We start from the raw sequence: 26,429 nt of genomic DNA on the forward strand, positions 1-26,429 counted from the left end.
CAATAAGTCGCACGGACAGAGAGAGCAGTTCCCAGTTGTAACTCGACATTAGTACTCCCACACCATCGTGAATGAGGATTTCCAGAACTTTAATTCATTGATAACAAAATCACAGCAAAGCCGCCAAGAGAAACAACATCGGGCACTAATTATTCCCGACCAGCCAATCTAAATGCTAAAAACACATCCTAGTTGTCTCTAATGTTTAATAAAAGTTCCGAGGACAGACGCTGCACTTCCTCGTTGTATCTCAATACTGAATCTCTGGCGCAAAAACTCCCCCGACCGTGGGTTACCGCTACATGCGCAAATCTTCCTCGATAACTCCTTAAAAAATTTCTTTGTTAGCGGCCCAAAAGTTCCCGTAGTTTCAAAAGCCAGAGGTTGTACTACGTAGTGATCCGCGAGTCCATCGTACTTCCTTACCTTTTGATTTTCTCTTACTTCCGCTGCACTTCCTGGAACACTTCCAGTGTAGGTGAAATTGTAATGAAGAATTTCCAGTGTAGGTGAAATTGTAATCTGCATCAGTTCCAGCAGCTAAAATGCTTCTTCGTCCATCATTTTCTGCAGGTAGGCCATCGTCAGCGCGGTCAGCAGCGTTTCGTCCACCTCGCTGATATCCATCTCCGTCCACTCGCGATCGCGGTACTGCGTGGTAGGGCGCGGATCGGCGCTCTGGTATTCATTCAAACCCTGCACGAACGAACAGCAGATACACTGACCTAAATCATGGACCCGGAGAATTCAGGATTTAACTGAAGAAGCGCGTGCTACTGCTTCTATCAATTATCAATTATTCCATCGTAAAATTCGGGATTTAGAAACAAAAAGTGAGAGCAAGTTGGTACCGGTACATGGTACAAAATTCTTACACATGTATGAAAACTTTCACCTTCGTTGGCTTCGCACACTCCCGAACACCATTTTGCTTTGTTTTATATGGTTTGTTTTTATGTGAGATTTGTATTAAGTGTACATAGGCGTTGAAACCGTTTTTGCGCGCAACATCCGGTTCGGGAGTTATTAGTGAAATAAAATTCCAGAAGTCTAACTGCATTTAGTGTACGGAAAGTCCCCTTGTGGAACTATACCCTTCAAATTTTGCACATAAACGCGCATATGTACGAAAATCGTTTTTTTTAAATTTAAAAAATATTTTTAAAATTTGAAAGATTGCTGGAACCGTAATTCGGTGTAAAAACGATCTACGTGCGTTTATGTGCAGAATTTAAAGGAGATCAATGGATAAATGAGACTCGGTACACCTGAATACATTTGAACTTTTTGGAAATTTCTTGCAGCCATAACTCCCGAAACGGGTGGCGCGCGCCTGTGTAGAGAAATCATCTGATTACAGAATGCCAGAAAACGAAGCAAAAAGGTGTTAGGGAGTGCGCGAAAGAGACGATTTTTGTTCAAGTACACAAAATTTGGTACCAACTGCCGGGGCACTTCCCTCAAGTGGGAGACCTTTAGACTTAAAGTGCAGTTTCCTGACGGGACGATATGAATTTACGGCTGTCGGCTTAGAGACGTTCGGTAGTTTTGGTACATCTGCCAAACGATTTGTTAACGAGTTTGGAAAGAGGATTTCGCAACAAACCGGCGAGATTCGTAGTCTTGAGTTTTTGAAACAGAACGCCATGTCCCTAGCAATTCAACGTGGTAATGCTGCTGCTTCAGTAATCGGGACCGTCGAGAATGTTGTTTTGTTTAACCGTAATTAGATCCTGATATTAATATTCCGCTACTGAATTAAAGTACATCATCTTTTAGACTTAAAACACCGTATGCGAGCTCCCGACGCCATACCTACTCAAAAACCAAGCCATAGGCCTTACCGTTAAAATAATATCATTCAGATGATGCTGATGGCCATCACCCAGGACGTCGAGAATCCACTCCTCCACGGCCACGCGATCCAACGGTCGCGTCAGCTGCAGATTTCCCTCAAAAACATCCCATAGCTGCTCCTCCATCTCTTCTTCTGACCGAACACTAAACGTATGCAGCGCCACCGCCGCCGACAAACTGTAATCCGACATCCGGCACTTCTTCCACACGATCCGGTGACAGGAACACTTCCAGAGTAAGCCAGCGGCGCCCTGAAGAACCCGCTCCAATAAATCATACTGGCAGCTAAAATCGCAGTCGTAGAACACTGTCGTCGGGATGCGGTGGCCGTTGAGGATGTGCTGGATGAGCAGGGACACTTCTGCACATGCCTCGGCTCCCAGCTGCATGAGCACCAGCGTCTTCGTGGCATTACTGAGGCATTTCAGCAAGCACGCAGTGATCCAGTATTTAGATGCGTCGGGCAGCGGAACCTCGCCGTAATCACGAGTGCCGGAAATGCGCACATCGGGAAAATAGGCGTCCGTGGTGAGAATGTCGTTCCACAGTGGGCTGACACGGCGACAACGGACGCGGTCGATGGAGTCTAGCGACTGGAAGACCTCGATCAGCAGCTCAACTGGCAAAGCCAGGTTTCGGTGGCGACTACCGGCAATCTTGCGCTTTCTATTTTTGGAGACGATCGGTGTCTTCGCAAAGAAGCGTTTATCCATCTCGCTTCTCGCCTTATTGTATACAAGTCCCTGTATAATTTAACATTCATCATCAGTCAGAAATTTTACCAGTTTGGTCCAATTTTGACAACTATGTACTAAGAAATTTTTGGGAAACTTTTCGAAATTTTCAAAATACAATGTTTTAGTACTTATGAAGTTTATTAACTATTTTTTGTCTATTCACCGGTTAAATTTACCCGATTTCTAAAAAAAAATTGTAAACGCAAGCACCTACTTTGCGACTAAAATTTAAACATTAAAAAAACAACCAAAATTTCTGTTCTCCAGTAGGTTAAAAGGTACGTGATGCACAAGTGCTTAACAGTTAACACAGCCGTTTGCCTTAATAAAAGCCAAAACTAAAACGTTGCTTAAGAAAAGCAGCTTCTCCAGTCAGTTCACCTATTTTTAAATTTAAAATTTTTTTCCAGTTTTTTTGAAGTGTTTTTCCCACTGTTTCAACGGAAAACGGCAAAAGAAACCAAAATGCAGTGCTATTAATTTACCACTTGTTTCGGCCGCAGTGGGTTGCCAGTGTGATGCTGAAGGTAGACCAGCGTCTGGCTGAGCAACGACGTGCACAGCACGGCGCAGTCGCGGCCCAATTGGCAACTAAAAATCTCCCCGAGCCCCTGCGACCCTTTCCTCCAAAATTGAACGGGCAGTGCACACTCCCGAATAACGAAGTCCCCCTTCCCGACGCGCCACCCCTGGAGTTCCGCATCCGAGGGCGGTGAGCGCACCTGGCTGCAGCGCACCAGCTCCCTGATGGTCCCATCGGGTAGCTGGACGTCCACGCATTGGCACTCTTCGTGCCGGCACCCTCCCAGAGGCACCACCCGTCCCGGATGCCAGATCCACGCGCCGTCGGACGGGCGCCGTAGCAGTGCTTGCTCGTCGAGTGTAGCATAAAAGGAGTGCGTCGAGCTGCTGTGGAAAATGCGCCCGTATTCGACCAGCTGCGAACGCTGTCCGGCGCATCCGAAATCAATGATCAGACCGCCCTCCGCCACGTTGATGACGTGGCCGCGCTGCAGCTGGCCGTCAACGAGAACGTCAACGGCGCGCCAGGCGTGCCATAGGGGGTCTCGGTACAGATGCATCGTTCTACAAGTAGAAGTACTGTTTATTGGCTAATATCCGCTATTCCCAAGTGACGTATTCCTCATTTCTGCCATAGTGAGACAACTGGAGAAGCCTAAAATAATCAGTTTTCATTCAGAAAAGGGGTACAAATCAGCTATCAGGAAAACCGACATATAAATAGATCTAGAGGAAAATAGGAAAGCTGGAAGAAATCGAAAACAATCAAAAGAAATGCAGCCGAGGCCTATTTATATAGCTAACCGGCGTTATGGGCGGGTAGAGTGCGCTGCGAAAATTTATGTTGACATTTACTGGTGGCAGCAGTTACGTTGAATAGCGCAGATCATGCAGACAGGACAGCACATACCGGCTCGGAATGGACAGCCTGTCTTTCTATTGAAACAGAAGGGAACAGGGAAGAAGAGTAATGCAGGGGGACTGAGAAATTTCTCCCCTTGAGTAATGCAGTGTCTCTCTCTCCTTGTTGGAAGATTTCTCCTGGTCTCGTTCATTTCTTGCTCGTCTCGCTTGTTTGAATCGGGTTGAGTCGCCTACCATTCGGCTGACGGGCTGAATGCCGTAGACAAACCGTGCCATTACTGATTACTGTATTTGTACAAACTGTCAAACTCCATAAATGTGTGATCGAATGTTTTCTATACAAATCTTCTCTACGAGTATAACCATTACGGACTCGCGGTGATGACAGATGATTGCTGCGATCCCATAGGGAATCGTCGAATCGACTAATCATAATATAGTAGAACTTTATTTATGTTTCTAATTGCACTGACATTTATAAATGGAAATACCGTCCAGTTAACATAGGTAGGGAAATTAATACTTACCAGAAGCGGCCAACACACCTCCACAGAGAATCTCCAGCTTCAAATGCAGCAGGAAGAAACAATTGAGGCGGCTTTCTCCCGTTCGGATATACAACTTTTTCCCGATCTCCATCAACCGATTATTATATTCACTTCGTATCCGGCCGTTGTCGGCTGTAAAACTTATCAGCACGAACTGCACAATGCTGGTTTATGACGACGAAGCCGAGCCCCTGCAAGCGTGGAACGCCGTGGACGTCCGCGTCGGCGGCGTACTCCAGCACGGTCGCGTCATCAACGTGGCGGAGGGCGGTCTGATCATTGATTTCCAGTGCCCCGCACAACGCGCGCAATTCGTCGAATACGGGCGCATCTTCCGGTGCCGATACCGCCTGAACTGGTGGATAAGGAATGTGCTGGTGCTGCTGCGCCGTCAACCCGACGGGGCGTGGGTGTGGTATCCCGGGAAAATTGTCCCCTTGGGCGTCCACCCGAAAAGTGTGGAGAATCTGAAATGTGTAGAGGCACGGTTACCATGCGGGATCGTTAAGGAACTGGTACCCCCTGTGCAGCTGCGGTTGCCACCCAAAGACGCGGATTTAGAGAAGCTGCGTGTGGCACCGGATGATTTCGTTATCCGCTCCTGTCCGCTGCCCGATAAATTCTGGCTGGACGGATGCCCCCGGTACCAGGAGATCTTCAAGTGCGACTTGAGCCACGACTGTGATGTCTGGAGCTTAGCATTCCTCAACCAGACGATGATTTATCTGCAGGGTCGGACCCGGCCTGCATTAGTAGCTGAGCACGTGGTGAGTTTCCCTGTTTGACATTTTGCCGGCTATCGATAAGAATTTTCGCGGCGCTGCTGTTTGCTTAACATGGGTAAATTGTCCACTAATAATAAAGCAAAATAAATTGCTTTAGTTTAGTTTATTCGTTGAGCAGACAAACCCTTCAACAGAGGGGTTGAAAGAACGTATTTTAGATTCAAGAAGATCGACACAGATTATTCTTCCACAGAACATAGCCAAAAAATCGGTGGATTAAAAAAAACGAATCCATAAATACTAACACAGCACAGTCCCTTCTCATGTTAATCGGGGCAAATTCTCTATCTGATTGTTTTTTTACTGAGTGGTGCTTGTCGATGTGCATATTGAAAAATAAGTAACCAACAGTTTTTTCCTCGTGTTTTCAGAAACGCGTGTATCACGGTGCGAGTAACGCAGGAAGAATGTGGGGCTTATATCGGATATCGCAGTGGCTACGCCGCTATACGACCCTGGACATCCCGGCACAAAAGCGCCGAAATGCTTGCATGCATGTTACGAGTCTCCCGTTGCCGGCGGTATTGTGGTTGGAGGCGTTCCAATCGCTGGATTCCGTCGACCGCTTCCGCTGCCGGCGTGTCTGTCCCTTGTGGAACAGCCTTCTCACGACGCCCGCCCACTTCCCCGATCTGCGCATCCCCCGCCGGGGTGCGGATCTTGATCTGCCGCATTTGAGCGACATATACTGGACGCTGGCCTGCTTACTGAAATGCCTTAGCGGCGCTACCAAGATGCTGGTTATCACCGGACTAGATGTGGCGCAGTGCCTCTCATTACTCCCGCTCGTCCGCCATTTTCTGGATGCTCAGCGCTTACGGTTACCGGCGTTGGTGCTTTACGACTGTCGTTTTGTCGTAAATGGATGGATGAATGAGCGTGATGGCTTCCAAGATCTGAGAGCCCGTTTGGCTAGCCTGGCCGGGGATTTTGCGGCGTACGACCGCATGGTGTGGAAAAACTGTCGTATCGAAGGTGTCGGGTATCTCAAGGCGTTTGTCGCGCGGCGCTCGTTCGGCGTCCAACCGCGCCAGGAGTTGGAGAAAGAGCTCTGGGAAGTGATCGAGAAGAGTCGTGACTCTCCCTGAACCCTTCACTCGACAGACTGGACGTTAATAATGCCCTAACTCATTCTGAAACTGTGAAAACGCTGCTGGTTTCCATTTTCGTATTTTTTTTGTGGCGCCAAATGATTAGAAATATTGTTTGGTATGGATAAACTGTGCTCTTTATTATATGAGACTACTTCAAGTATTAATACTGTACAGTCTGTAAGACGTAAATAGCATATCCACAATACAGCATTCGGGTAATCACCGGAATTTTCAGTCAGCGCTGCTTCCAGCCTTCCGCATAGCATAATTCTACGCGCGCAAATGTCATAATTCTACACAGCATTCAAATGATTCAATCTAAAACGCGACGAAGCAAGACGACACGGTGGGATCCGTTACCCGCCCCAAGAACAGCGGCACATTGGCCACCTCGTCCCAGATAATCACCAGGAAGGGCCGATTGGCCACAAAATCCGGATCACTGTCCACCATACTGTACTCTAAATTGGGCCACTCGAACGGCGGAGTGGACATGCCGTATTCGTCCATATCTATAAGACAACAGCACGGTTTTCAGCGTGGGCTAATTGTAGATTTGTATGGAGTAAATGTATGACAATCACGTTAACACCGAAAATATTAATCTGTCACTCTGGCGTCCTACCTAACAGAACATGTTGCAGTATTTCATCAGGGTGCAACGATAAGACTTTCTCTTCTTCGACCGTCTCCTCTTTCAGAGTTGCACGTTCGACAACCACACCAGCAACTGGTAAAGGCGCAAACACCCCACCCAGTCCCCTCGCCGTCAAACACGGCTGCAAATTAACGGTGCAGCTGATCCGGAATTTGGGAAGCACGATACGCATAATACTGTCTTTGCTTTTATCGCGCCACGCCAGCAGCTTCTCCACCGTCAGACTGCCCTCCAACGCCGGTGTCCCACCGGAATTAGCCATCGGCAGCAGGATCATCACGCTGAACTGGCGACGATCGATGTTGAGGATGATCATGTGTGGATCGCCGTCCTCGATAACGTCATAATAATGCTGATGCAAGTTGTACAATACACACGCAAAAAAGCGTACTTATAATCCATCATATCCACCGTCTTTTCCTGACCGTCCGGACAATAAAACGTTTTGGGTCTGGTGTTGTAGCAAATAAAGGGGTCCTCCCAGACGCCGTTGAAACGACAGAAGTTGACGACGATAAGCGAGCGCGGCGTCGTCTCGCGGAGTATCGGTTCGGCGCTGCCCGCAAACTGACTGACGATTCGCAGGGCTTTCTCCGGGTCGGCGGCAAACGGCACTCGGACGTATTGAAACGGGACGCCCGTCGTATCCAGGGGACACGTCGCGGGGTGGCTGGCGTTGTCGTCGATAAACGCGACGGTTGATAGTGTCACCGCTGTGTGGTTTGTAACGCTGCGCACTGCTGCCACAGATCTCCATGTGTCGTCGGGCGGCCAAACATTGGAGATCAGTATTGGTCTCAGCAGTGGTGCGTCGCTGTCTGTGTCTGGCACCATCGCGGCCAGGAGGATTCGCGTTGCGCAGGGACAGATAGACACATTCGTGTCAGGGGCACAGGAAGTGCCGAGAAGCGTTTTGAAGAGGCTGACAGCAAAACAATTCTCTGGGTTGACAGTGAAATCCGTGGTGTAGGGGCGCAGGCGTTTACGAGGCTTTTCCTCAGTTTCCGGTTTCACGCACGTCTTAATTAAGCGGAGAAATTTGTCCATACCTGCAAAAGAGATTATATTGGATTAATTGAAGTAATTGGGCCGTATAGCATCGCGATTATGGCAAACCTAAAAAACTCCTTTAGAAACGTAGAAGAGATTGCAACTATGCGCGTAGCAGTTAGCAGTAGCTTGCTGCCTGGACGATGTGCGTTCTTTAACGTAACTGCCGCAGTTATATAAACACAGTACACAACTGGCCGCCCGCCCAGAGGGTCTTTTACGTTCAAATGTTCGCTGCAATTTATTTAGGCTTTCAGCCGCTTTCTGCTTTCGATTTATTCCAAAATTTTGTGCTTTTTTACATACGACTGCTGCAGTAATAGTAAAATTTTTGGATAGACTGATTACAAATCGCGACGAAGGATTATTATTTAGGCCAGTTTTGATTCTGCATGTTGTTTTGGAAGGCCCTGATGAAGTACCAGCATCAATTCCACAATATACATCAACCAGTGATCGTTGATCGTTTAATCCAGTAATCCCGCAGCAGATTCTGGAGTGCCCTGCCTCAATCTGCGCGATGCTGTTGTACGGAGACGACACATCGGCGTGGAACGCCGTGGACGTCCTCCTCGACGACGGCCAGCTGCAGCATGGCCGCGTCATCAACGTGGTGGAGGGCGGCCTGATGATCGACTTCCAGTGCCCCGCACAGCGCTCGCACTTTGTTGAATACGGACGCCTCTTTCGCTGCATTCCGAACGAACCGTTCTGGCAAGAGATCGAGCAGGTGCAGGTGCTGCTGCGCCGCCATCCCGACGGTGCCTGGATCTGGTATCCGGGCCGGGTGCTGCCCCTAGCGGTGCAGGAATATAGTAGAGCGGAATGGATAGAGATGCAGCTGCCCCACGGCAGCGTCAACGAGCTGCTACTTAGAGCCCAGGGGCGCTTACCGCCCACTGACGCCGAGCTGCGCGAGCAAGCCGTGGCGGAGAAAGACTTTGTCATTCGCTCGTGCCCACTGCCAACCACGTATTGGTCCGAGGTGTCGCGGGTCCTCCGGCAGATCTTCCAGGAGGAGCTGAACCAACGACACCATGTCTTGTGCACTTCACTGCTGAGCCAAGCACTTCTCTACCTGCAAAGTCGAAGCGCGGTTCCCCTGACAGTTGAGCAAGTGGTAAGTAAATCAATAAGTAAATAAATCAGTAGGGAAGAAGGATGCTCGGGGGTAATGGCACCTCCCCCCCCCCCCTAAACCGAAGATTTGGGTAATTAAATGATATGTGCAATAGTTTCCCTTGGAAAATTTCATTTAAAAACTTTTTTGGTTTTCCAACGCTCTGGGAGGACGGCAAACTGACGCCGAACCTGAATTTAATGCTTGTTAATGTTGTTTGTCGCAGGAAGCAACCTACCACAAAGCGCGGAAGGACGTGGAGAGTGGCTGCTTGTCTTGGACAGCACAACGAATACTCCGACAAAATTCGGTGGATGCCGACAGGGAAAAACGAAAGCGTCCTGCTCACAGAGGAGCGCGTCTGCCGTTGCCGGTTGAACTGCAGTTGGAGATCTTCCAGTCGCTGGACTCAGTCGAGCGCATCCGCTGTCGGCGTGTCTGCTCACTGTGGAACTGTCTTCTCACCACGGATGCCTACTTCCCCGATGTGCACGTCTCCGGCCGGTGCTATGACGAACACACAGGCGAAATGCACTGGGTGTTGGCGTGCCTGCTGAAATGCCCTAGCCCTGCCAGCAAAGTGGTTATCATAAAGGATCTACGCTGTTGGGATATCTTGGGTGACCCGAAGCGACTGGTTCATAATCTCTGGAAATCCAACGTGCCGACGCTGGTGTTCTACCAGTGCGACATCGCCCATACTTCTGAGTACATGAAAAGGTCGTCATGCGTATGACGCAGATGGTCGTGGGCGTCGCGGCGGCCGAGAGAATCTGGTGGAAGGAATGCCGCGTCCATGGGATCCGCGTGCAGGCCGTCGTAACGGCAGATTTCTCGCCTGGCGAACTGGACAGGGAGGATTTGGAAGAGCAGATGTGGGATCTTTTTGAACGCAGTCTGATTTTGAAGAAACCGGTGGATCGGCTGGCGTTAGCGGAATCGTTTGCGGACTATGTTGCTCACAAGCGCACTGCGAACGTAGACAAGCGGATTGTCGAGGTAAGGGATTTCCTCTTGTTTATCGGACATTTGCAGTGAAATCAGTCGGCTGGTGGATGCGTTTAGGCGCTCAACTATGACCAGGAGGTGGATCCGCGCGAGGCGGCATACTACCGCGATCGGGAGTGGACGCCGGCCGATCTTGGTGATGTGGATGTCGGCAAACTGAACACCGTCACGGCGGTAGTATTGCGCGCCATCCTCGATCTGGTCAGCTGAGCATCAGCATTTTATCAAGGGGACTGGATACACGGAATACTTCTAACTGACTCTCAAATTATAGACGCTCACATGTTCTTTGAGCGGAAGTGCACATTTAGAAGTAAATTTGGAATTGCGTACTGATCTTTGGCTGTTATTAACGGGAATTGCTACGGCTAAAAATGCGTAACCTGCGTAACCTGCGTAACCCATTAAAATTAATGCGTAACCTGTACGATAGGAATGAATACCGCAATAATCTATCCTGTTAACCTGAATCAACGACAGAATACAAGCTAGTAATCGCAGTGTGGCATTGCTAAGTCTACGACTCTACGCGAAATATAATAATCTGCAATTCTGCATCCTCGACGATAGTTTAATTAATTCCGAACTCCGAATGAGAAACAAAGCCGCTTGAACGTGACTTATACAGGTATACCAGGCGCGAAGCGCAATCCGGTTATGGGCTCCATAATTACGTAACGCGGGCAAAGGAGCGGGAGTATATTTGCTGTTTGTGACAAAGGGGGTGTTCACGCATAAAATTACTACAATTATGACGTCTAGATGCTATAATCTGTGGTATGGTTTTTAGTTTAGTTTAGTTTATTCAAGAGCAGACAAACCCTGAGGCACTCGCTAGTCTGGTCAGACAGTAATAAGAACAACAACAACAAAAAACAACATTCAGTTGGCAGAACAGTCGAGGTAGCATAATATTACAGAAGGTTATTTGAACGTAAAATAGCTAATTAAAGTTCAATAGAACCACAACCGAATATCTCTTCCCCACGTAGTTTTTTAGTCTTACCATCAACAATTTTAATAAACATTTTCTCCGTTATTTTATCATACAACAGCTTCAGCCTCATCTTCAGGGTAGTCTTCCCGATGCACAGCCGTGTGGTGGCATCGATCCGCTCTGTACGGCGAAGCTCGTACCTCGCACTTGTTTCCTTGAATGGCAGCAGGTTGGTCATGTAAGACGGCACATTAAAGTTGCTCCGGTTACGTATCTTGTACAGTCATACCGCTTCCTTTTGCCGCCATCGGTCGGTCGCTGGTGTGATGCCAAGCTGTTCGTACAGTTGCGGTATTATCCGACAACTGCCGCCGGTGATGGTCCGCAAGGCCGCGTCTTGCCGTTTCTTCAGCTCCTTCTGCTCTCCCGAAGACGCCGTTGACCACACCAGTGCACAGTAATCTATGTACGGCTCAACGAAGGCGTGGTGAAGGGTGGCTCGCTGAGGGATGCTGAGACCGGTTCTGACTCTCTTGATCTTGTCAGAGTAGAAGGCTCTGCCCTCAGGACAGCCGCCCCATCCGCCGCCTACCTGGTTGTCTCAAGCTCAAGCACAAAAATCTTGATCTCAGCCAACAACGGCGATGGCACAGTGGCTGTGCTACGTGGATCACACACTCGGTAGCCAGCGGTTCGATTCCGCTCCGTCGCCATTTTTCAGAATTTCCTCAACAGGAAATTCTTTCAGACTTCATCTGGCCGCCCTCCCTTCGCTGAGATACCCACGGACAGCCGTCTTTATGGCAGCCTCTGATAATCTTCTGTATGCCGAAATTAATGTTTCGTTTCACTTTTTGATTTTTTTTTTAATTTTATTACGTAGCGTTCGGGGACAGGGACCGCGGTTTTGCTTTCACAGGTTGCACTGTTGATAACTTGACACACGGGGAGCATGGTATTCAGCATCGTGAAAAATGTTATATTACGCAATTATTCTTAGGTTTATTCTTAGGTTTTTAAACAACTCAAAGAAATGAGACCGTTCTGAAATATGCCAGTCCAAAATTACTGTAGAAGTCGTACGGGTATGCTCGGCTCGCTACGCCCCGGCAGGCCAGCTGCGATCTCCGCTGTTTGCACTTTGCCACAGCCGGACAGAGCAAGTCTCTCTGCTCTGCTTTGATTTCTGCCTTCTGGATTTCCTGATGCACCGAAAGCAGCGGGGTGCTCAGGACTTTACTTCCGTATTTTTGCTGGTCCTGGCTGTCGGTTATTTGCCCGTCCCGGTCCATCCAAAATTGCACTGTGCAGGTACGGCTCTTTGGAGACTGAACAGCACTCAACAAGTCAGTAGGTACCCAGCAGCGGAGGACCTGTGCACCGTCCACTTGCCAGTCTGACCCAGCTGTGCTCTAGAAGTGGCAGACATTCCGTTTGTGGTCCTACTTCCTCCCATCAACTGTTTCTCTCGTTGGCAGCCTGCCTGGACCCAGACTGCACACGGAAATCTACAATGGCGCACAGCAGCCCCATAACTAGCGGGGATCTTGATGGACTCAGTATGCAGCGTTCCGCTGAGCAAGGTACGTTTTGGTGTGCAGGGTTTTCTGTTTTTGCTATTCGATTAAAAAGAGTGCGATTTGGGAAAGAAATAGGCAAATCAAGCAGCCCCATATCAGCACGACTGCAGAACACCGATTAGGTCTCCGTTGATTACTCTTCGCTGTTAGGTGCATCCGCGAGCCGAGATCAGGAACTATTCAAAGCGCTGGACGAGGTATGAGTTGAGTCCATCCGCCGCCGTAATTACTTTGTCGCCGAAATGCCATTTTTTCCTCACCAATAGGCGTACGCACGGATGAAGGCCACGGTGGAAGAGGACAGGCGAAGCGCACGACGTAAGCAGTGCACTGGAATGCGTTGAGGGTATTTTACAGAGGTCTTTGGAAGGGACCATCAGCACGCTGCAACAGCAAGTGATGCAGCACGAGCGTGTGATTGCCGCGCAGCACGACAGCGCAGCCGAGAGTGAGCGGCGCATCCGGGACCTGGAGGCGCGTGTCGCGGAGTTGACGGCGCGCAATGCCACATTGCTGCAGCTCACCGAATCCTTCCACGGGGCCTTCGCCGCGTACGCCAAAAACCGCGGTGTACTGGACCAGCTGATGGTGCGTGATTGGGTTCAGCTGTCAGATCTTTCTTGGACGACGTCAATTCAGTCTGTTTTCCCTAGAATTCCAAAGGAGACGCCGGAAACCCCGTTCCTGTCAACGCAGCAATTCCGTCTGTTGCCTCGATTCCTGTTCCAGTTGCGGTGGCTGCTGAAGGGTAAGGATGTCTTAAAATTCAGTTTTGATGAGAAGGCATTCTGTTATTCCACATTTGTACAAGCAAATGCCATTTACACTTACAACTCAAACATCTGATAGCTAGAACAAACGAAAATCGGTAAATCTCGATCTACGGCCTTTTTGAGACAGCTATTAAGTTTAGCAGTTGTTAAAGGAAATACTGCGGCTGTTTTAGGAAGTCTGAACGCGCATCTTAAAATGACGAGTAACACTAATGATTTTGGTTGTTCGTTTCAGTGTGTAAATGAGTCATTAATTAGTGTCCAGCGCACACCCAAGAATTTTCGCTTTCCGAATCACTTTTTCGTAATACTTTATACCATTCTAAAGGTAAATGATTTGTATACATTGTTCTGAAAACAGTTTGCGCGCGCAATATCTGGTTGCCGAGATATGGCGTGCAAAGATTGGCGAAAAGTTTAAATGCACTGTTGTGTAAGTACCAAAAGTCTGGTTGGTTAATACCCGATCTTCTTGAAACTTTGCTATAAAAGGCACATGGCTATAAAGTTGAAAGTTAACCAACCTCAGATCCATAGCATTTTTCTCCGATTTTAAAATGAATTTTAAAAATTTTAAAACTCATTTTAAATTGTGGGAAAATGCTAGAAACCTGAACTTGGTTCACTTTCGACTTTAGGGCCATGTGTCTTTTGCAGCAAAGTTTCAAGAAGATCGAGTAATAACCCGACTTTTGGTACACAACAATGCATTTAAACTTTTCGCCAATTTTAGCACGCCATATCTCGGCAACCGGATGTTGCGATCCGCAAACGGTTTGCAGAAGAATTTATACAAATCATTTAGCTTAAGAATCACATAAAGTAATGCAGGAAAGTGATCTGGAGTGCGTGAAAGCAAAAGTTTTCATGTATGTATCATGGGATACAAAATGTATCCCATTTCTGACACCATGTACCGGGCCATTTCTCTTAAGAAGCCCGCGAACAGCATTTTGTGACCGCTGGGGCTGGTTGATCAGTGCAGCGTTCTGTAACGACTTCAAATAGACCGAAGACAGAGAATTTCGGTGCTGCCAGAAAACGCTTCCTTTATTGATCGCATTGTATGCTTTTACTTGCCTGTCGTGCAGTCCAGTTAACAGATGAGTGGTAACCTTTTCTTTCAGAAATCGTTCTGCGGTTGAAGGGGACGCGGGATCCGCTCCCGCTGCGCCGCCATCCGCACCGCAACTCCCGGCAGAAACGACCTCCCGGCACGTGATACTCGGCACACGGCTGGCAGCTCATCCGCCGCTGCCAGGGGCGGCGTCCTCCGGCGTCCAGGGTGTGCCAGTGGCCGTGGACACGCCCCCCGCCTCCGGCATCGGTCCGTTCTCGCAGCGCCCCGCTGCGCCACCGGCCCATCAAGGTGTTCTCACTCTCTCCGTCCGACCCGCTCTCGTCTACCATTACAGCGCCTTCCCAGGTACATCGGAGGCTGCCGGTGCGCCCCCGAAGATGGTCAGCTTCGCGGCGCCGGATACCGGCGGCAACCGGAAGCGGGCGCAGTTGCTGCTGGCGGCCAGTACGTGCCCGGTGTGCCGGGTGGAATACGCCGACGCCGAAGAGCTGCGCCAGCACGCGTGTGCGCAGAAGCGCATGTATCAGTGCCGCGCCCGAGCGGATGGCTGTCGTGAGATGTTCCGCAGTGCGTCCGGCCGGCGGGGTCATGAAAAAAGGGTGCACGGCAGTCAGGCGAACGCGGACAGCAGCCGTTGATCGCTGCTAACGAAGACAACTATAGAGTACGAGCCGGTTCATCGTTAATAGTCATGAGTTCCTGGTCAAACTCTGTTAGTCGGCAATAGCCAGTTCGCGTTCTAAAAAGCCAGCGCAGTTATCTGCTGAACAAAAATCGAGTTTATTGGATAGGTACTATAAATCAGCTTCACTGTACTAACTGTTGTTATATTTTTCTCGGTTTGCGGAATGATGGGCTAGTCTATGACAATGTCAGTTATTTTCCGCGAGTAAATTGGCAGAAGATTGTTAGAGTTATTGGACCTGTACGGCGTTGATGTGCGCTTTGGCAGCCATTGTCTAATTATCTGCAATTCTTAATTCAGCTGTATTAATTTTTGTGCGTGTTCCCGGTGACGGAGAGATCAGTACGATAGGAATAATTACCGTAAATAATCTATCCTACCGACCTACTCAACGACAGAGTATGAGCTAATAATCGCAATGTGGCATAGCTAAGTTTACGAATCTACGCGAAGCGAGAACTGCATCTCCGACGATAATTTAATTAATAACTCCGAAACTGCCAAAACTCGTAATGAGAGAACTGATGTTCAAAAGTACGTACTGCCACTCACGGACTTATATAGACACGGCGCATCCGTGTAGAAACAACCAAAAGTAAATCCGAACACAAAAGAGAAACGTCGAGAAAGTACAGCGAATAATAGAAAGTACGATAAGGCCGTCACTTTATGTACACACCGCTACTGTACTGCTATATTCCGTCACCGGAGCGAGTCTCGTTGCGGTTACCCCAGTTTACAATAAACTCAATAATTCTGGGTTTTTGTTCTCGGTGCATTTAGCGACATGGTTGAGAAGGCAGACTTGTGTTTTGCCTTTAAGTAAGACGATCGAAATTGATGCTATGGGTTTTTTCACTACTGACTATTACGTATGTTGTAAATGCGGAAATAATATTTTATTGAATTAATCAAATAGTCCAACACTAGCATACAGGAAGTGTTTCTGTTGTGATGCCGCTTTGTTTGGTACTTCGTTTGTACTCGTATTATTTCTGCTGGGCTAATGCTTATCATAGTCCAACAGACTTTGTTGTCCCTTTTAAAAAATATTCTGAAGTTTCTTTCTCATCCGATGGTTCACTGCTTACTTACCGTTTTGACACAAGCGGAGGCGAAACTAAGTGGAATTCTGCCGCTGACTAGCCGTGTTCAAGAGAAAACCGGTTTAGGTAGTCGTCACATTAGGCGGCAGCAGTACTGTACGCAGATCCGCTGTAGCCTGGCAGAGCAATATTCTTCTGGCTCTTCATTTCTGTCTTCTGGAATCTGGATTTCCTGATTCGCCGAGTACAGCGTTGTCCTTAATACTTTATTCTCGTATTTTTGTTGGTTCTGGCTGTCGGTTATTTACCCTGTCCATCCAAATCATTGCAGTTACTACGCTTTGGAGATTGAACAGCACTCACTCCGCAGGTACCCACAGCAGCGGAGGACCAGTGTACAGTCCACTTGTCAGTGGTGCTGTTGCCTGTTGTGGCTGTTAACTGCAATTGTCTTTCTCCTTTCAGCTGTTTCTCTCGTTGGCAGTCTGGGAATCTACAATGGCAAACAGTAAGCCCACAACCAGCGTGAATCTTGACGGACCCAGTGTGCAGCGTTCTGCTGAACCAGGTACGTGGTATGTTGTGCAGGGTCTTCTGTGTAAAGTGTTCGATTATTCGCGGTTAAATACAGTATGAGTGTGCACGTTCTGAGTTCTGAAGTGGCTCATAAATCATTCACATATCAGCACAGCCGCACAAGCTGATTAGGTCTTCTTCGATGATGATGCTTGCTGCTAGGTGCATTCGCGAGCGGAGACCAAGAACCGTTTAAAGTGATGGACCAGGTGAGACTATCCGCAGCCGTAATAACCTTCCTTGCCGACAAGTTAAACTTTCCGCTTTAACGTGCTCATAGGCGTGCGCATGGATGAAGGCCAAGTGGGAGGAGGAACGACTGAGCGAACGACGTAAGACCTGTCTGGTGGAATGTAAGCGGTATTTCGCACTGGGATTTTGTAGTGACCATCAGCATGCTGGAACAGCGAGTGCTGCAGCACGAGCGTGTCATTGACGAGCAGAAAACGGCGCTCAATAAGCAGCAGACCGAGATCTATTCCAAAGACGGGATGATTGCCGAGCAGCAGGCCAGTGCAGCGGACAGTCAGCGCCGCATCCAGGAGCTCGAGGCGCATTTAGCGGAGGAACAGCGCCGTGTCGCGGCGCTGACGGCGCGCAACGCCAAACTCATGCAGGTTACTGAGTCCTTCCGTGGGGTCTTTGCCGTGTACGCTCAAAACCGCGACGTAGTGGACGAATTGATGGTGAGCCAATGGTTTCTTTTGGAAATTATATTGAGCGATGCAGCGTACTCTTTTTAGAATGCCCAAGGAGACGCCGGCAATCCTGTTCGCACAATTCCGGATGCCGTCCTGATTGCGGCTTCTGCTGTGGTCGCTGCTGAAGAGTAAGGATGTGTTATTACTATTTATTAACATTTATTAACAATAGACAACCCTAACGGGACTTCTAGTCTGGTCCAAAAAAAAAATTTTTTAAACAGTCCAACAAAACACAGTTTTAAATTTCTTCTCAACGCTGTAAATCTGTCTTAATTATTGGCGTTGCATTAAAAGGCAGGGACAGAACTGGCATCGACGATTTTAGGGTTGACATCAAGAAGATTATCAAGAGGATGCATTAAGCGCATTTCCACAGTCGACTGTTCAATCATCCAGTTGCACTGGTATTATTCTTAGTAAAAATCATCATTAAAAACGCAGTTTAGGTCGGACCCTGGTGAATGTGTTGCTCAATTTCTGCGGAATGAACCGAGGAATGGTTTCCTTGCAGGCAGCCCGTGGCGTTTGGCGCTGGCAGCGCGGAATCCCCGACTGCACCGCGTGATCCCGCTGCGCCGCCATCCGCGCCGGTGATTCCGGTGGAAACGATCGACGAACACGCGGTGTTGGACACGCAGCGGGCGACCCCTCCGCCGCCGCCCGCTGCGGACGCTGCGGCGTCAACCGACCACCAGGGTGTGGCGGCGGACACGGCCATCCCTCCCGCCTTCCCCATCAGTGCATCCTCGGAACGCACCACCGCGCCACCGGCTTATCCATCAATTCGCGTAACTCTTCGCAAAGTAGTGACACCCGCGCTCGTTTATCGCTCCCCCAGCGAGGATTCCGCGGCAACACAGGCCGCCGGCGCCACGGAGACGCGTCCGCCCAAGACGGTCGGCTGCCCGCCGGTGCCGGAGAGCCGCGGGAAGCGAAAGCGGGCGCAGTCGGTGCTGGCGGTCAGCACGTGCCCGGTGTGCCAGGTGGAGTACGCCGACGCTGAGGATCTGCGCCGGCACGCGTGTCCGCTGCTGCGCCGGCACCGCTGCCGCGCCGCGGGCTGCCACAAGCGCTTCAGCAGCGACGCCAGCCGGCGCCGCCATGAGAGCAAGTTCCATGCCGGTCAGCCGAAACCCGGCAGCGCTGAGTGAGCGCCGTTATTGGCCAATGCGCGCACTCACTGTAAAAGACGCTCCGGTTCAGTGTTTATAGTTAGAAGTTCCATGACAGGCTCTGTTTAATGTTCGCAGATGTATAATCGCCTGATTTTACGGTACTTACTGTTGTTGTGCTTTATTTGGCAAAGGCCATCAATATAACAAAATATGCATTCGCGTAATACTACTTAAAATGACCCAAATTTAAACGTTAAAGAACGTTAACTGTTGTTTGATGATTATGTGTTTCTGGTATTTTCTGCATTTTATAATTTTATCTGTTGATTTTATTTAATGGGTGTCGCTTCTGTTTGTTCTCATGTGGGCAGTAATCCCAGTAATTTGGAATTCGTAGTGCTGTTGCTGGGAAAGGTGATGGTGTGGTCGGAGAGCATAAACTGGTAAAAGGATCTTTGAACGCCGTGGTCAGCGTTAATTGGCGTCACAATTTAGTTGAGTACAGAGTCCGGCTAGTAATGAGTAATATTATGGTTGTGTTTTGTTGGAAATCTATTCACACGTATCTTCTTTCTTTTTTTTCCCGAGTATTTTTTAATCCATATAAACAAGACCATAGCAAAGCTGCCAAGAAAAACAACTTCTTTCTTTTATACAACGACGTAGTCGTACCGACAACTTGAGGACGACGGCAACCGACCATGTTTTCTGAATTTTGTAGCTGATCTGAGTATTCTTTTAGCAGGATGCTTATTATTTATAACTTGTTCAACTTGTTTGTGCGCAAGTTGTGGCTGTGGGCGTAGTGATTAACAATCTTACAGTTATTAGCATTTAGATTGGCTGGTCGGGAATAATTAGTGCTCGATGTTGTTTCTCTTGGCAGCTTTGCTGTGATTTTGTTAACAATGAATTAAACTCAGTAGTTAAAAAAAAAGTTATTCGCAAGTGTTTTATGAACCTCCGGAAAGCTGACACATTTGCAAGAATCCTTCCGCACACGACAGCATTTTTATTCGAATTGTTGTTTCGGTGCGTTTAATACTGATCATTTCCGCAACCGGACTACCACTTACTGATTAAAGCTGCAGTTAAAGAACCATAACTTCTGTCTGCCGCCTGCAGCATTTAAGCAATACGTAGTGCAGTTCTCGTCTAGTTTGCCACGCGTTAACAAACAGTTATATATATGCCTGTGCACAGAATTGGCATTTCAGCGTACGGCACATTTTACAGTAAAAAATGAAGTCTCGCTCGTTAACGATTTCGTGGTGGATGACGTACACAATTGCGTACACAATTGCGAACGCGTACGCGAATGTATCTTTCCAATCGATTGCCACTAGTCTTCCGACGCCGGCTAGCGCAGACATCCCGGTTTTCGATTTTTCCATTTATTCCCTCTGCAACAGCGCCACGCCTACAACACCTGCAAAGCAGACACCGCTCCCGGAGTTGGCCGAAACATTTACCATTGGCGTGGAAAGGAAAAGGGGAGAGACGGTATACTTTGGCGCGGATGGGCATTTTGACAAAAATGGTCAGCGAGGTGCCACAATCATCCGGCAAGCAGGCACCAAGACTTCCTATCTGTATGATTTCATTACGGGAAATGCCTTCCGCGTCGTAGAAGAAGACGATGAACACGGTGGTACGTTTATCGCTCGTATTTTCGGCAAATAATTCTTTACCAGAAAGTAGAGAATGCCAGTTTTTTTTTTCTGTAAGAATCGGCATTTCATTGATTGACTGTTTACTGGTAGTTCTGCCAAGCCGGATACAATTCGGCACTATCACATATCCTTATTCACGAAGAACATCAAAATTAATATACTACGGCTAGTCAAGTCAACACACTCCGTTAAACAACAGTAATACGTACACCATAAATGCAACAAATGTTCTTGAAAGGCATCGTGTTACCATACAGCTAGATTCCGTCAAACGCTAACCAATTTGATAAACCAATAAAACGCCTTTGTGGCTTCTTCATCTGTATTGAGATACTTGTATTCAAACGTGGCACTTTTCTAGTTCATGAGAGATCTTGAAAACGGTTAAATCCCTGTGGCAATGTTGTAGTGTACAGTATGTACTTCTAGATGTTTATAAGCAGATTTTCCAGATTACAGTTGTTCAAGTGCAAGAACATCATGTACAGCGTATGGGCCTTCACAGGGCGACAGTGTAGGAAGGAAGATTTATGGCAGACGGGATGTAGTAATTATGCCTATTTTATGGCGGAACTGGTCGGATATTCCGTTGTCTCCAGCAAGTGTAATATCAGCGCCAGCAACGTCACCGATCAGGGTGTTCAGCACGCTACGGTCCGGGACATCCGAGTGCAGATGTGGGAGCAGTGTGTCCACGATAACAAGCGGAATACAGTATGGAGAAATCGCTACTATTACACCGCTCCCGGTGCTAAACCAGTTCGGTTAGAAAGTATGCAACTTGACGGACCAGGTAAATTTCCGCCGGTTACTAACTGTACAGTTTGTACTCGAATGATTTCATTGGGTTATTCAAGTGAACATTGGCGAGTACACAAGATTACGCGTTATATCAGTTAAGCACATAATACAGTAATACGTTACACTTCATCCAACTTCTTACCGATACAGAACGTTTCGTGTGCACAAGTATTAAAGCAATAGAAGTACTGATTTTCTGTGTGAGGTGTAATACTCGTAGTTGTATGAGTGTATAATAATTACAATTTTTGTATTGCAGAATATCACTGATATTTTAATTAATTGCTCTTGCCCACAGTTTACTTTGTTTGTGCACATTTTCTCAGATGTTGGAAAAATGCAAGTGTATGATTTTACATACTACTACCCGGAAGTCAAAGACAAGTCTGTCTTTCTGGTAAGCACTGCAGACAAGTCTGCCTTTCCAGTTTATCCTCGGCTCAATAATGGCACACGTGAAACATTTGTATCTAGCCCGGTCCAGGAGTTTATTGTCCGGGTTGGGAGCGAGAAAAGCAAGACGCTCCTACACTTCCCGACCAGTTCAGTCTAACGGCGCTGACGGTGTCCAAAAATGACCAAGCGGTGTACAGCCTTAACGTAAGCGAAAGTTGACTAGCCTAGCATATTTGATGTTCTTCAACGGATAAGAATATTTGAGAGTGCCCGAAAAGAAATCAAACCAAATCAAAGCCGTCAGCACGTAGCTTTGATGAATTCAGCACAGTGGCTTCAGTGTTCCTTAATTAAGCACAGGACATGGTGTTACATTGCAGATGCACTTAGACTCCAAGCACTTGTTCGTCGCGTACTTTACGGACTCGCTCAGCGGTACTCCATCGTCTGCGGTTAAGCCCCGCACCCAGTACCGAACGATACACGACTACACGAGCGGCCTGTCGGTTACGATGCCAGTGTGGGGTACGTGGCAGAGGGACCGTAGTGAGTGTACCGTGTCAGCTATCGACACGCACAGCCTGGACTCCATCAAGTCCGACAGTTGGGCCGTTGTCCACCTGAAGAGCGCCCGCGATCTGTTTGCGTGGAATCGCTCCGGTGCGCTGTACGTGGGACAGCGGGACTTCAACGGGATGCCGACAAATGTGTGGGTATCGCAGCGGAGCAACAACGACCCGACGAACAATATTACCACGACTATGGAGACGTATTGGCTGCATGTGAGCTATTCTCTTTCACTCTGCTGAAGATAACCGAACCATATGAAGGCTAAGAAACCTAAGAATGACCTCAGAGTCTCAGACTAACCTAAGAATAACCTACGAATAACCTAGGAGTAACCTTAGAATAACCAAAGAAACATAAGAAACCTAAGAAACCTAAGAAACCTAAGAAACCTTAGAATAACCAAAGAAACATAAGAAACCTAAGAACAACCAGTAAGCAAACTACTGGCACCTTTTGCAGCAATTCGGAGTTTGTATGCTCTTTTGTTTTTATGCAGGAAAACTGGACGTCTTCCGGTTCCCGGGAGCGCCCGCTGGTGGGAATATCTGTCTGTCGAGCATTCCCCAACGGAACTATCTTCGAGACTCTGCAAAATACTGTCAGCGATTTCAGCCCTTTTCCTGTCACCTGGAAACCATTTGCCGTTGCGGACTGTCTGCGGGACGAGGAAGAGATGGCAATCACGTTCGGCTTGAAGGTGCAGAATGACACGGAAGTGGAAATACAGAAGCCCGCTTTTGAGGTGGAGATGCGCGACGCGCTGTCCCGTCTGACCGGCGCATCGCCACTGCAGTTCAGTGATATCCGGGTGATGCGGAATAGTATCTGGGTGAAGGTGTCGGACTGGGTCAACAACACCGGCAGTGAGGCCAACGCGACACACTACCCAAATGTCACACAAGTGGTCGACGGTTTGAGAAAACTGATGGACGGTCAGGATGCGCCGTACACGATACAGTTTGCCAATAGAACGCAGGTTCGTACTACCTGCCACAGCAACCACATACAAAGTACTGTAACCAACATTTACGTTATTACGTACATTACAAAAACAAATACACAGCCTTACAGAGAATGAGAAAGCTTCGCCTGTGTATGTTCGCATACTTACATCCATTCAGATTAAAAATCGGTGTGCAGGCGGTACTACAGCAATGAGCCTCATTCTGTGATTCACAGAATGATGCGCATATAACCACACTCACTACAGTAAGTCTGAGGCAAAAATTAGGAAATGACTGTACATATTTGCCAAATGATAACTAAGAAACAGCATTGTCTTCCTGCAGTCTATGGTTTTCCTAAAAGACTCGATCCAGATCGCCACTTACATTATGAAGTCGACCACCACACCGATCCGCCCGCCCACTCCGCCGACCACCCCCCGCCCCACGGAGACGCCTACCGCCGTCGCTCACGGCTATAACGCTGCTGCTGCTGCACCACTTTCAAATACAACCAGCAGTAAACTAATGTCATTTTCCTTTCCGTTTTCAGTGCTCTGAGTCGTAACATATTAACGACTGGCTCAAAACGGGTGTGTTGTTTGGGCTAATCTCCATATGCCGCATTGTTTACTTATTGTACTGCGCCGAGATTCCGCAGTACTACTGTGGAATCTCGGTTATTACTGTCGCGTAACTAAAGGTTAGCTGTGACTCGGTGAATGTAACCTTTCTACTACCAGTACAACAACGATAAACAACAGCGGCTGATCCGACCCGATGACCTTTAATGCAGATTAGCAGACAACAACTCGAATGCTAACAAATGTCATGCAAAGATAAAAGGCAGATATTCCAAGAGAAGTTGTTCCGAGGCTGGATGGTGATGTACTAAATCATTTGACAACTTCATCGCACACTACTTTTTTTAGCCAGGCACTTAATACATGTTACGAGAGATAAAACATTGCAGACAACAAAGACACACTATTGGTTTACACAATGATTCATTCCTTTCTTCACGCTCAATCATTTGCTTGTTATCGTTAAACCACAACCTTTGACTTGCTCACAACAACAAACTATCCTGCAATCAACCACAACAACCAACCGCATTCAACCGCATCCGCAACTGTATCCATTTAAAGCACGCCCGTTATGATGATGAATATGTATGTGATTCATGATGCATGCTGCTCATGACCCACAGAACACGCTTGCGCTATATACTCGCGCAACACGCCTCTCCTATGGATCATGACGTCCTCGTCATGGGTCGCTTTAACACTCACTCCCGCTCCGAAATCCGTCCAGACACTCGAGTCCGACCGTCCCAGAAGGTGACCACCATCCCTTAACTCGGATGGCACTTGCCCCCTTCCGGTACGGCATCCACCGAATCTGTGTCCATCTCCTCTACCGGTGTGGACTGCATTGGCACCGCATCAGCACTGGACTCTGCCGACGTCTCGTGGTAACCGGCATCTTCTTCGTCTTCGTTCACGACTTCTGACTCCGCTTCCGCCTGTGCTAACCGATCCGCAAAATCGAGCGTTTCCATTATGCCGCTGTAATCGGGCGCTTCATTCGGTGACACTCGCTCTCGCCGTTCCATTACTCCACACATGATATGCTGGATGCGCAATTCAGGTAACGTACTCTGATATAACCGCATCCCGCGCGCATCCCTAACTTCGTCCTCCAGGAAAAACTTAAATGGATTGAAGAATCGCGGATGTTCACCAGTTAACACCAACTCCTTCCGTGCGCTGCACTCCTTATACACAAAGCCGTATTCGTTCTCGTACCGCATCGCGCCGTCGTCGCCACTGTAGTAGAGGTACTGGCCGAACATGAAGTAATCCATATCGTACACGACATGACGGCCATACCGCACTTCCGCCGGAGATTCCACCGTAAAACGAGCACCGTGTGGCACTAATGTCCGTAGCTGCACTCTAGTTCTGGCTAACTCCGCTGCCATCCACGTAAATTCGTCCGGAAATGGCAACGCGTCTCCCATTTGCTGTACGTATCCGGCTAACACTTTTTCACACGTTCGCAACATTCCGTCATGTTTGGCAATGTACTCTGCATCTGTATTCTCCACACACGCACACTCGCCAATACCCACATTTGCATTGACACTTTTCCGCCCACCGACACCATTCATACTGTTGCCATTCTCGCCAGTACCGCCACTCGCATTGGTATGGCACTCTCCAATGCCGGCACTCGTACCGACAGTATTTCCTCCATGTTCACCATGCACTCTGACACCATACTTGCCAGTACCACCAGCAGCACTGACACTGCACTCGCCAGTGTTGGTACTCGTACTGACCGGCATCATCTCCGCAAAACCACCGCTCGCACTGGATATCGACTTTCCAGTGTCACCACTGCCACCATAAACCAACTTGCCCGCGCCATGACTCACGCCGGACACATCTACCGCTGTACACTGACTCGCACAGGGTCTCCTCTCGTCCGCGCCATCACTCACGCCAGACACACACGCTACTGTGCACTGACTCGCACAGGACTTCACCTCGCCCATACCACAACTCGCATGGACACTCTCAGTGCTAACACTTGCACTGAATACGCGCTCGCTTATGCCAACACTCGCACAAGCACTCGCAATGCTGTCACCTGCATTGCATGCTCCAACGTCACCACTCACACAATTTTAAAAGATACCGCACCTGCACCAGCACTCGCACAAGTCAAGTTTTATCAGCGCTCTTACTCGAACAAATCACGGCACTCAATATCCCGCGCGTGCTGTCACTTGCACTGGCTCACGTCTCTATAGTGCTGCAACTCGCACTAGACGTGGACACCGCAGCAGCACTACTTCCGCTGGCACCGCCGGTAGATACTCCTTCCGTCTGGCCACGCTAGTTGGCTGTGCGCTTGTGCGACAAAACAGCTGTGCAGCTTCTTCAGGCTAGGGCGCTGCTGAATGAAACGTTTAAACCGCAGACTATGCAGAATCTTGTTAGCCGGCTTTCCCGTTGTCGTAGGCTGTTCCGCTGACAAGTTCTTCTACAAAGTACCTCACATGCAAGCATAACATTCACCTACTCACATAAGAATTACACCATTACTAGACCCTCACACTGAGAACTAACATCTCCTAGACTTATTGTTGTTACGAGTATCATTTGCACATTGCGCAATCTGTACGAGTATCATAAGCATAATGATTGTTAGTACAAGATAAGCCTCGCGCTTTCATGCTCGCCACGTTTGTATTGGAAAGTTCCAGGTTTGAATTTATAGACTGTTTCGGCAGTTGC

The 26,429-nt window shown here is 48.4% G+C and overlaps 6 protein-coding genes across 9 annotated transcripts; 4 read left to right on the top strand and 2 right to left on the bottom strand.

The window, feature by feature from the left end:
- Positions 1 to 123: 123 nt before the first annotated feature.
- Positions 124 to 3,846, bottom strand: LOC129592469 (uncharacterized). 2 transcript variants are annotated; one of them, XR_008690976.1, is made up of 4 exons: positions 3,080 to 3,846; positions 1,845 to 2,600; positions 427 to 696; positions 124 to 327 (listed from the first exon to the last, which is right to left on the bottom strand). XR_008690976.1 is itself a non-coding variant. In XM_055488515.1 (3 exons), the coding sequence occupies exons 1-3, from the start codon at positions 3,674 to 3,676 to the stop codon at positions 541 to 543; spliced, it is 1,509 nt and encodes a 502-aa protein (XP_055344490.1). In that variant the 5' UTR covers positions 3,677 to 3,846; the 3' UTR covers positions 124 to 540. The 2 variants fall into 2 exon arrangements, 1 of the variants encoding a protein (XP_055344490.1); XM_055488515.1 differs by having other exon boundaries at positions 124 to 696.
- A 2,778-nt stretch (positions 3,847 to 6,624) lies between these two features.
- On the bottom strand, positions 6,625 to 8,186 carry LOC129592463 (protein Z-dependent protease inhibitor-like). Of its 2 annotated transcripts, none has more exons than XM_055488508.1 (2): positions 7,033 to 8,186; positions 6,625 to 6,919 (listed from the first exon to the last, which is right to left on the bottom strand). In XM_055488508.1, exons 1-2 carry the CDS (start codon positions 7,379 to 7,381, stop codon positions 6,726 to 6,728), a joined length of 543 nt encoding a protein of 180 aa, XP_055344483.1. In that variant the 5' UTR covers positions 7,382 to 8,186; the 3' UTR covers positions 6,625 to 6,725. Both variants share the same exon structure in this region; 1 of them encodes a protein (XP_055344483.1).
- A 222-nt stretch (positions 8,187 to 8,408) lies between these two features.
- On the top strand, positions 8,409 to 10,633 carry LOC129592461 (uncharacterized). Its single transcript, XM_055488506.1, has 3 exons — positions 8,409 to 9,235; positions 9,462 to 10,234; positions 10,301 to 10,633. The coding sequence occupies exons 1-2, from the start codon at positions 8,636 to 8,638 to the stop codon at positions 9,969 to 9,971; spliced, it is 1,110 nt and encodes a 369-aa protein (XP_055344481.1). The 5' UTR covers positions 8,409 to 8,635; the 3' UTR covers positions 9,972 to 10,234; positions 10,301 to 10,633.
- A 1,561-nt stretch (positions 10,634 to 12,194) lies between these two features.
- On the top strand, positions 12,195 to 15,507 carry LOC129592467 (insulinoma-associated protein 1-like). Of its 2 annotated transcripts, XM_055488512.1 has the most exons (6): positions 12,195 to 12,491; positions 12,659 to 12,763; positions 12,911 to 12,957; positions 13,027 to 13,348; positions 13,414 to 13,508; positions 14,661 to 15,507. In XM_055488512.1, exons 4-6 carry the CDS (start codon positions 13,160 to 13,162, stop codon positions 15,250 to 15,252), a joined length of 876 nt encoding a protein of 291 aa, XP_055344487.1. In that variant the 5' UTR covers positions 12,195 to 12,491; positions 12,659 to 12,763; positions 12,911 to 12,957; positions 13,027 to 13,159; the 3' UTR covers positions 15,253 to 15,507. The 2 variants fall into 2 exon arrangements, with proteins under 2 accessions (XP_055344487.1, XP_055344486.1); XM_055488511.1 differs by having other exon boundaries at positions 12,195 to 12,763.
- A 1,067-nt stretch (positions 15,508 to 16,574) lies between these two features.
- LOC129592373 (protein diaphanous homolog 1-like) lies at positions 16,575 to 18,776 on the top strand. The gene is made up of 7 exons (XM_055488392.1): positions 16,575 to 16,715; positions 16,811 to 16,913; positions 17,084 to 17,130; positions 17,202 to 17,253; positions 17,306 to 17,607; positions 17,665 to 17,750; positions 18,137 to 18,776. Exons 2-7 carry the CDS (start codon positions 16,844 to 16,846, stop codon positions 18,774 to 18,776), a joined length of 1,197 nt encoding a protein of 398 aa, XP_055344367.1. The 5' UTR covers positions 16,575 to 16,715; positions 16,811 to 16,843.
- Positions 18,777 to 19,692: 916 nt separating this feature from the next.
- Positions 19,693 to 23,970, top strand: LOC129592430 (uncharacterized). The gene is made up of 7 exons (XM_055488467.1): positions 19,693 to 20,391; positions 20,919 to 21,206; positions 21,541 to 21,611; positions 21,689 to 21,814; positions 21,991 to 22,392; positions 22,677 to 23,156; positions 23,470 to 23,970. Exons 1-7 carry the CDS (start codon positions 19,983 to 19,985, stop codon positions 23,683 to 23,685), a joined length of 1,992 nt encoding a protein of 663 aa, XP_055344442.1. The 5' UTR covers positions 19,693 to 19,982; the 3' UTR covers positions 23,686 to 23,970.
- Positions 23,971 to 26,429: the final 2,459 nt, after the last annotated feature.

This window comes from Paramacrobiotus metropolitanus, unplaced genomic scaffold (assembly GCF_019649055.1).
Source record: "Paramacrobiotus metropolitanus isolate TYO unplaced genomic scaffold, Prichtersi_v1.0 Parri_scaffold0000052, whole genome shotgun sequence".
NCBI classification, from domain to species: domain Eukaryota; kingdom Metazoa; phylum Tardigrada; class Eutardigrada; order Parachela; family Macrobiotidae; genus Paramacrobiotus; species Paramacrobiotus metropolitanus.

Bases quoted from the DNA above. Each gene is read 5' to 3' on its own strand.
- LOC129592469 (XM_055488515.1), bottom strand. From the start codon at position 3,676: ATGCATCTGTACCGAGACCCCCTATGGCACGCCTGGCGCGCCGTTGAC. The intron at 2,601-3,079 runs GTAAATTAATAG...TAAATTATACAG, and splicing joins CACTGCGGCCGAAACAAGTG to GGACTTGTATACAATAAGGC. The intron at 697-1,844 runs GTAAGGCCTATG...TCGTTCGTGCAG, and splicing joins TGAATGATATTATTTTAACG to GGTTTGAATGAATACCAGAG.
- LOC129592463 (XM_055488508.1), bottom strand. From the start codon at position 7,381: ATGATCATCCTCAACATCGATCGTCGCCAGTTCAGCGTGATGATCCTG. The intron at 6,920-7,032 runs GTAGGACGCCAG...GTTGTCTTATAG, and splicing joins ACTGCAACATGTTCTGTTAG to ATATGGACGAATACGGCATG.
- LOC129592461 (XM_055488506.1), top strand. From the start codon at position 8,636: ATGCTGTTGTACGGAGACGACACATCGGCGTGGAACGCCGTGGACGTC. The intron at 9,236-9,461 runs GTAAGTAAATCA...TGTTTGTCGCAG, and splicing joins CCCTGACAGTTGAGCAAGTG to GAAGCAACCTACCACAAAGC.
- LOC129592467 (XM_055488511.1), top strand. From the start codon at position 13,160: ATGCAGCACGAGCGTGTGATTGCCGCGCAGCACGACAGCGCAGCCGAG. The intron at 13,349-13,413 runs GTGCGTGATTGG...TGTTTTCCCTAG, and splicing joins GTGTACTGGACCAGCTGATG to AATTCCAAAGGAGACGCCGG. The intron at 13,509-14,660 runs GTAAGGATGTCT...CTTTTCTTTCAG, and splicing joins GTTGCGGTGGCTGCTGAAGG to AAATCGTTCTGCGGTTGAAG.
- LOC129592373 (XM_055488392.1), top strand. From the start codon at position 16,844: ATGGCAAACAGTAAGCCCACAACCAGCGTGAATCTTGACGGACCCAGT. The intron at 17,608-17,664 runs GTGAGCCAATGG...TACTCTTTTTAG, and splicing joins ACGTAGTGGACGAATTGATG to AATGCCCAAGGAGACGCCGG. The intron at 17,751-18,136 runs GTAAGGATGTGT...GTTTCCTTGCAG, and splicing joins GCTGTGGTCGCTGCTGAAGA to GCAGCCCGTGGCGTTTGGCG.
- LOC129592430 (XM_055488467.1), top strand. From the start codon at position 19,983: ATGAAGTCTCGCTCGTTAACGATTTCGTGGTGGATGACGTACACAATT. The intron at 21,207-21,540 runs GTAAATTTCCGC...ACATTTTCTCAG, and splicing joins TATGCAACTTGACGGACCAG to ATGTTGGAAAAATGCAAGTG. The intron at 21,612-21,688 runs GTAAGCACTGCA...ATTTGTATCTAG, and splicing joins AAGACAAGTCTGTCTTTCTG to CCCGGTCCAGGAGTTTATTG.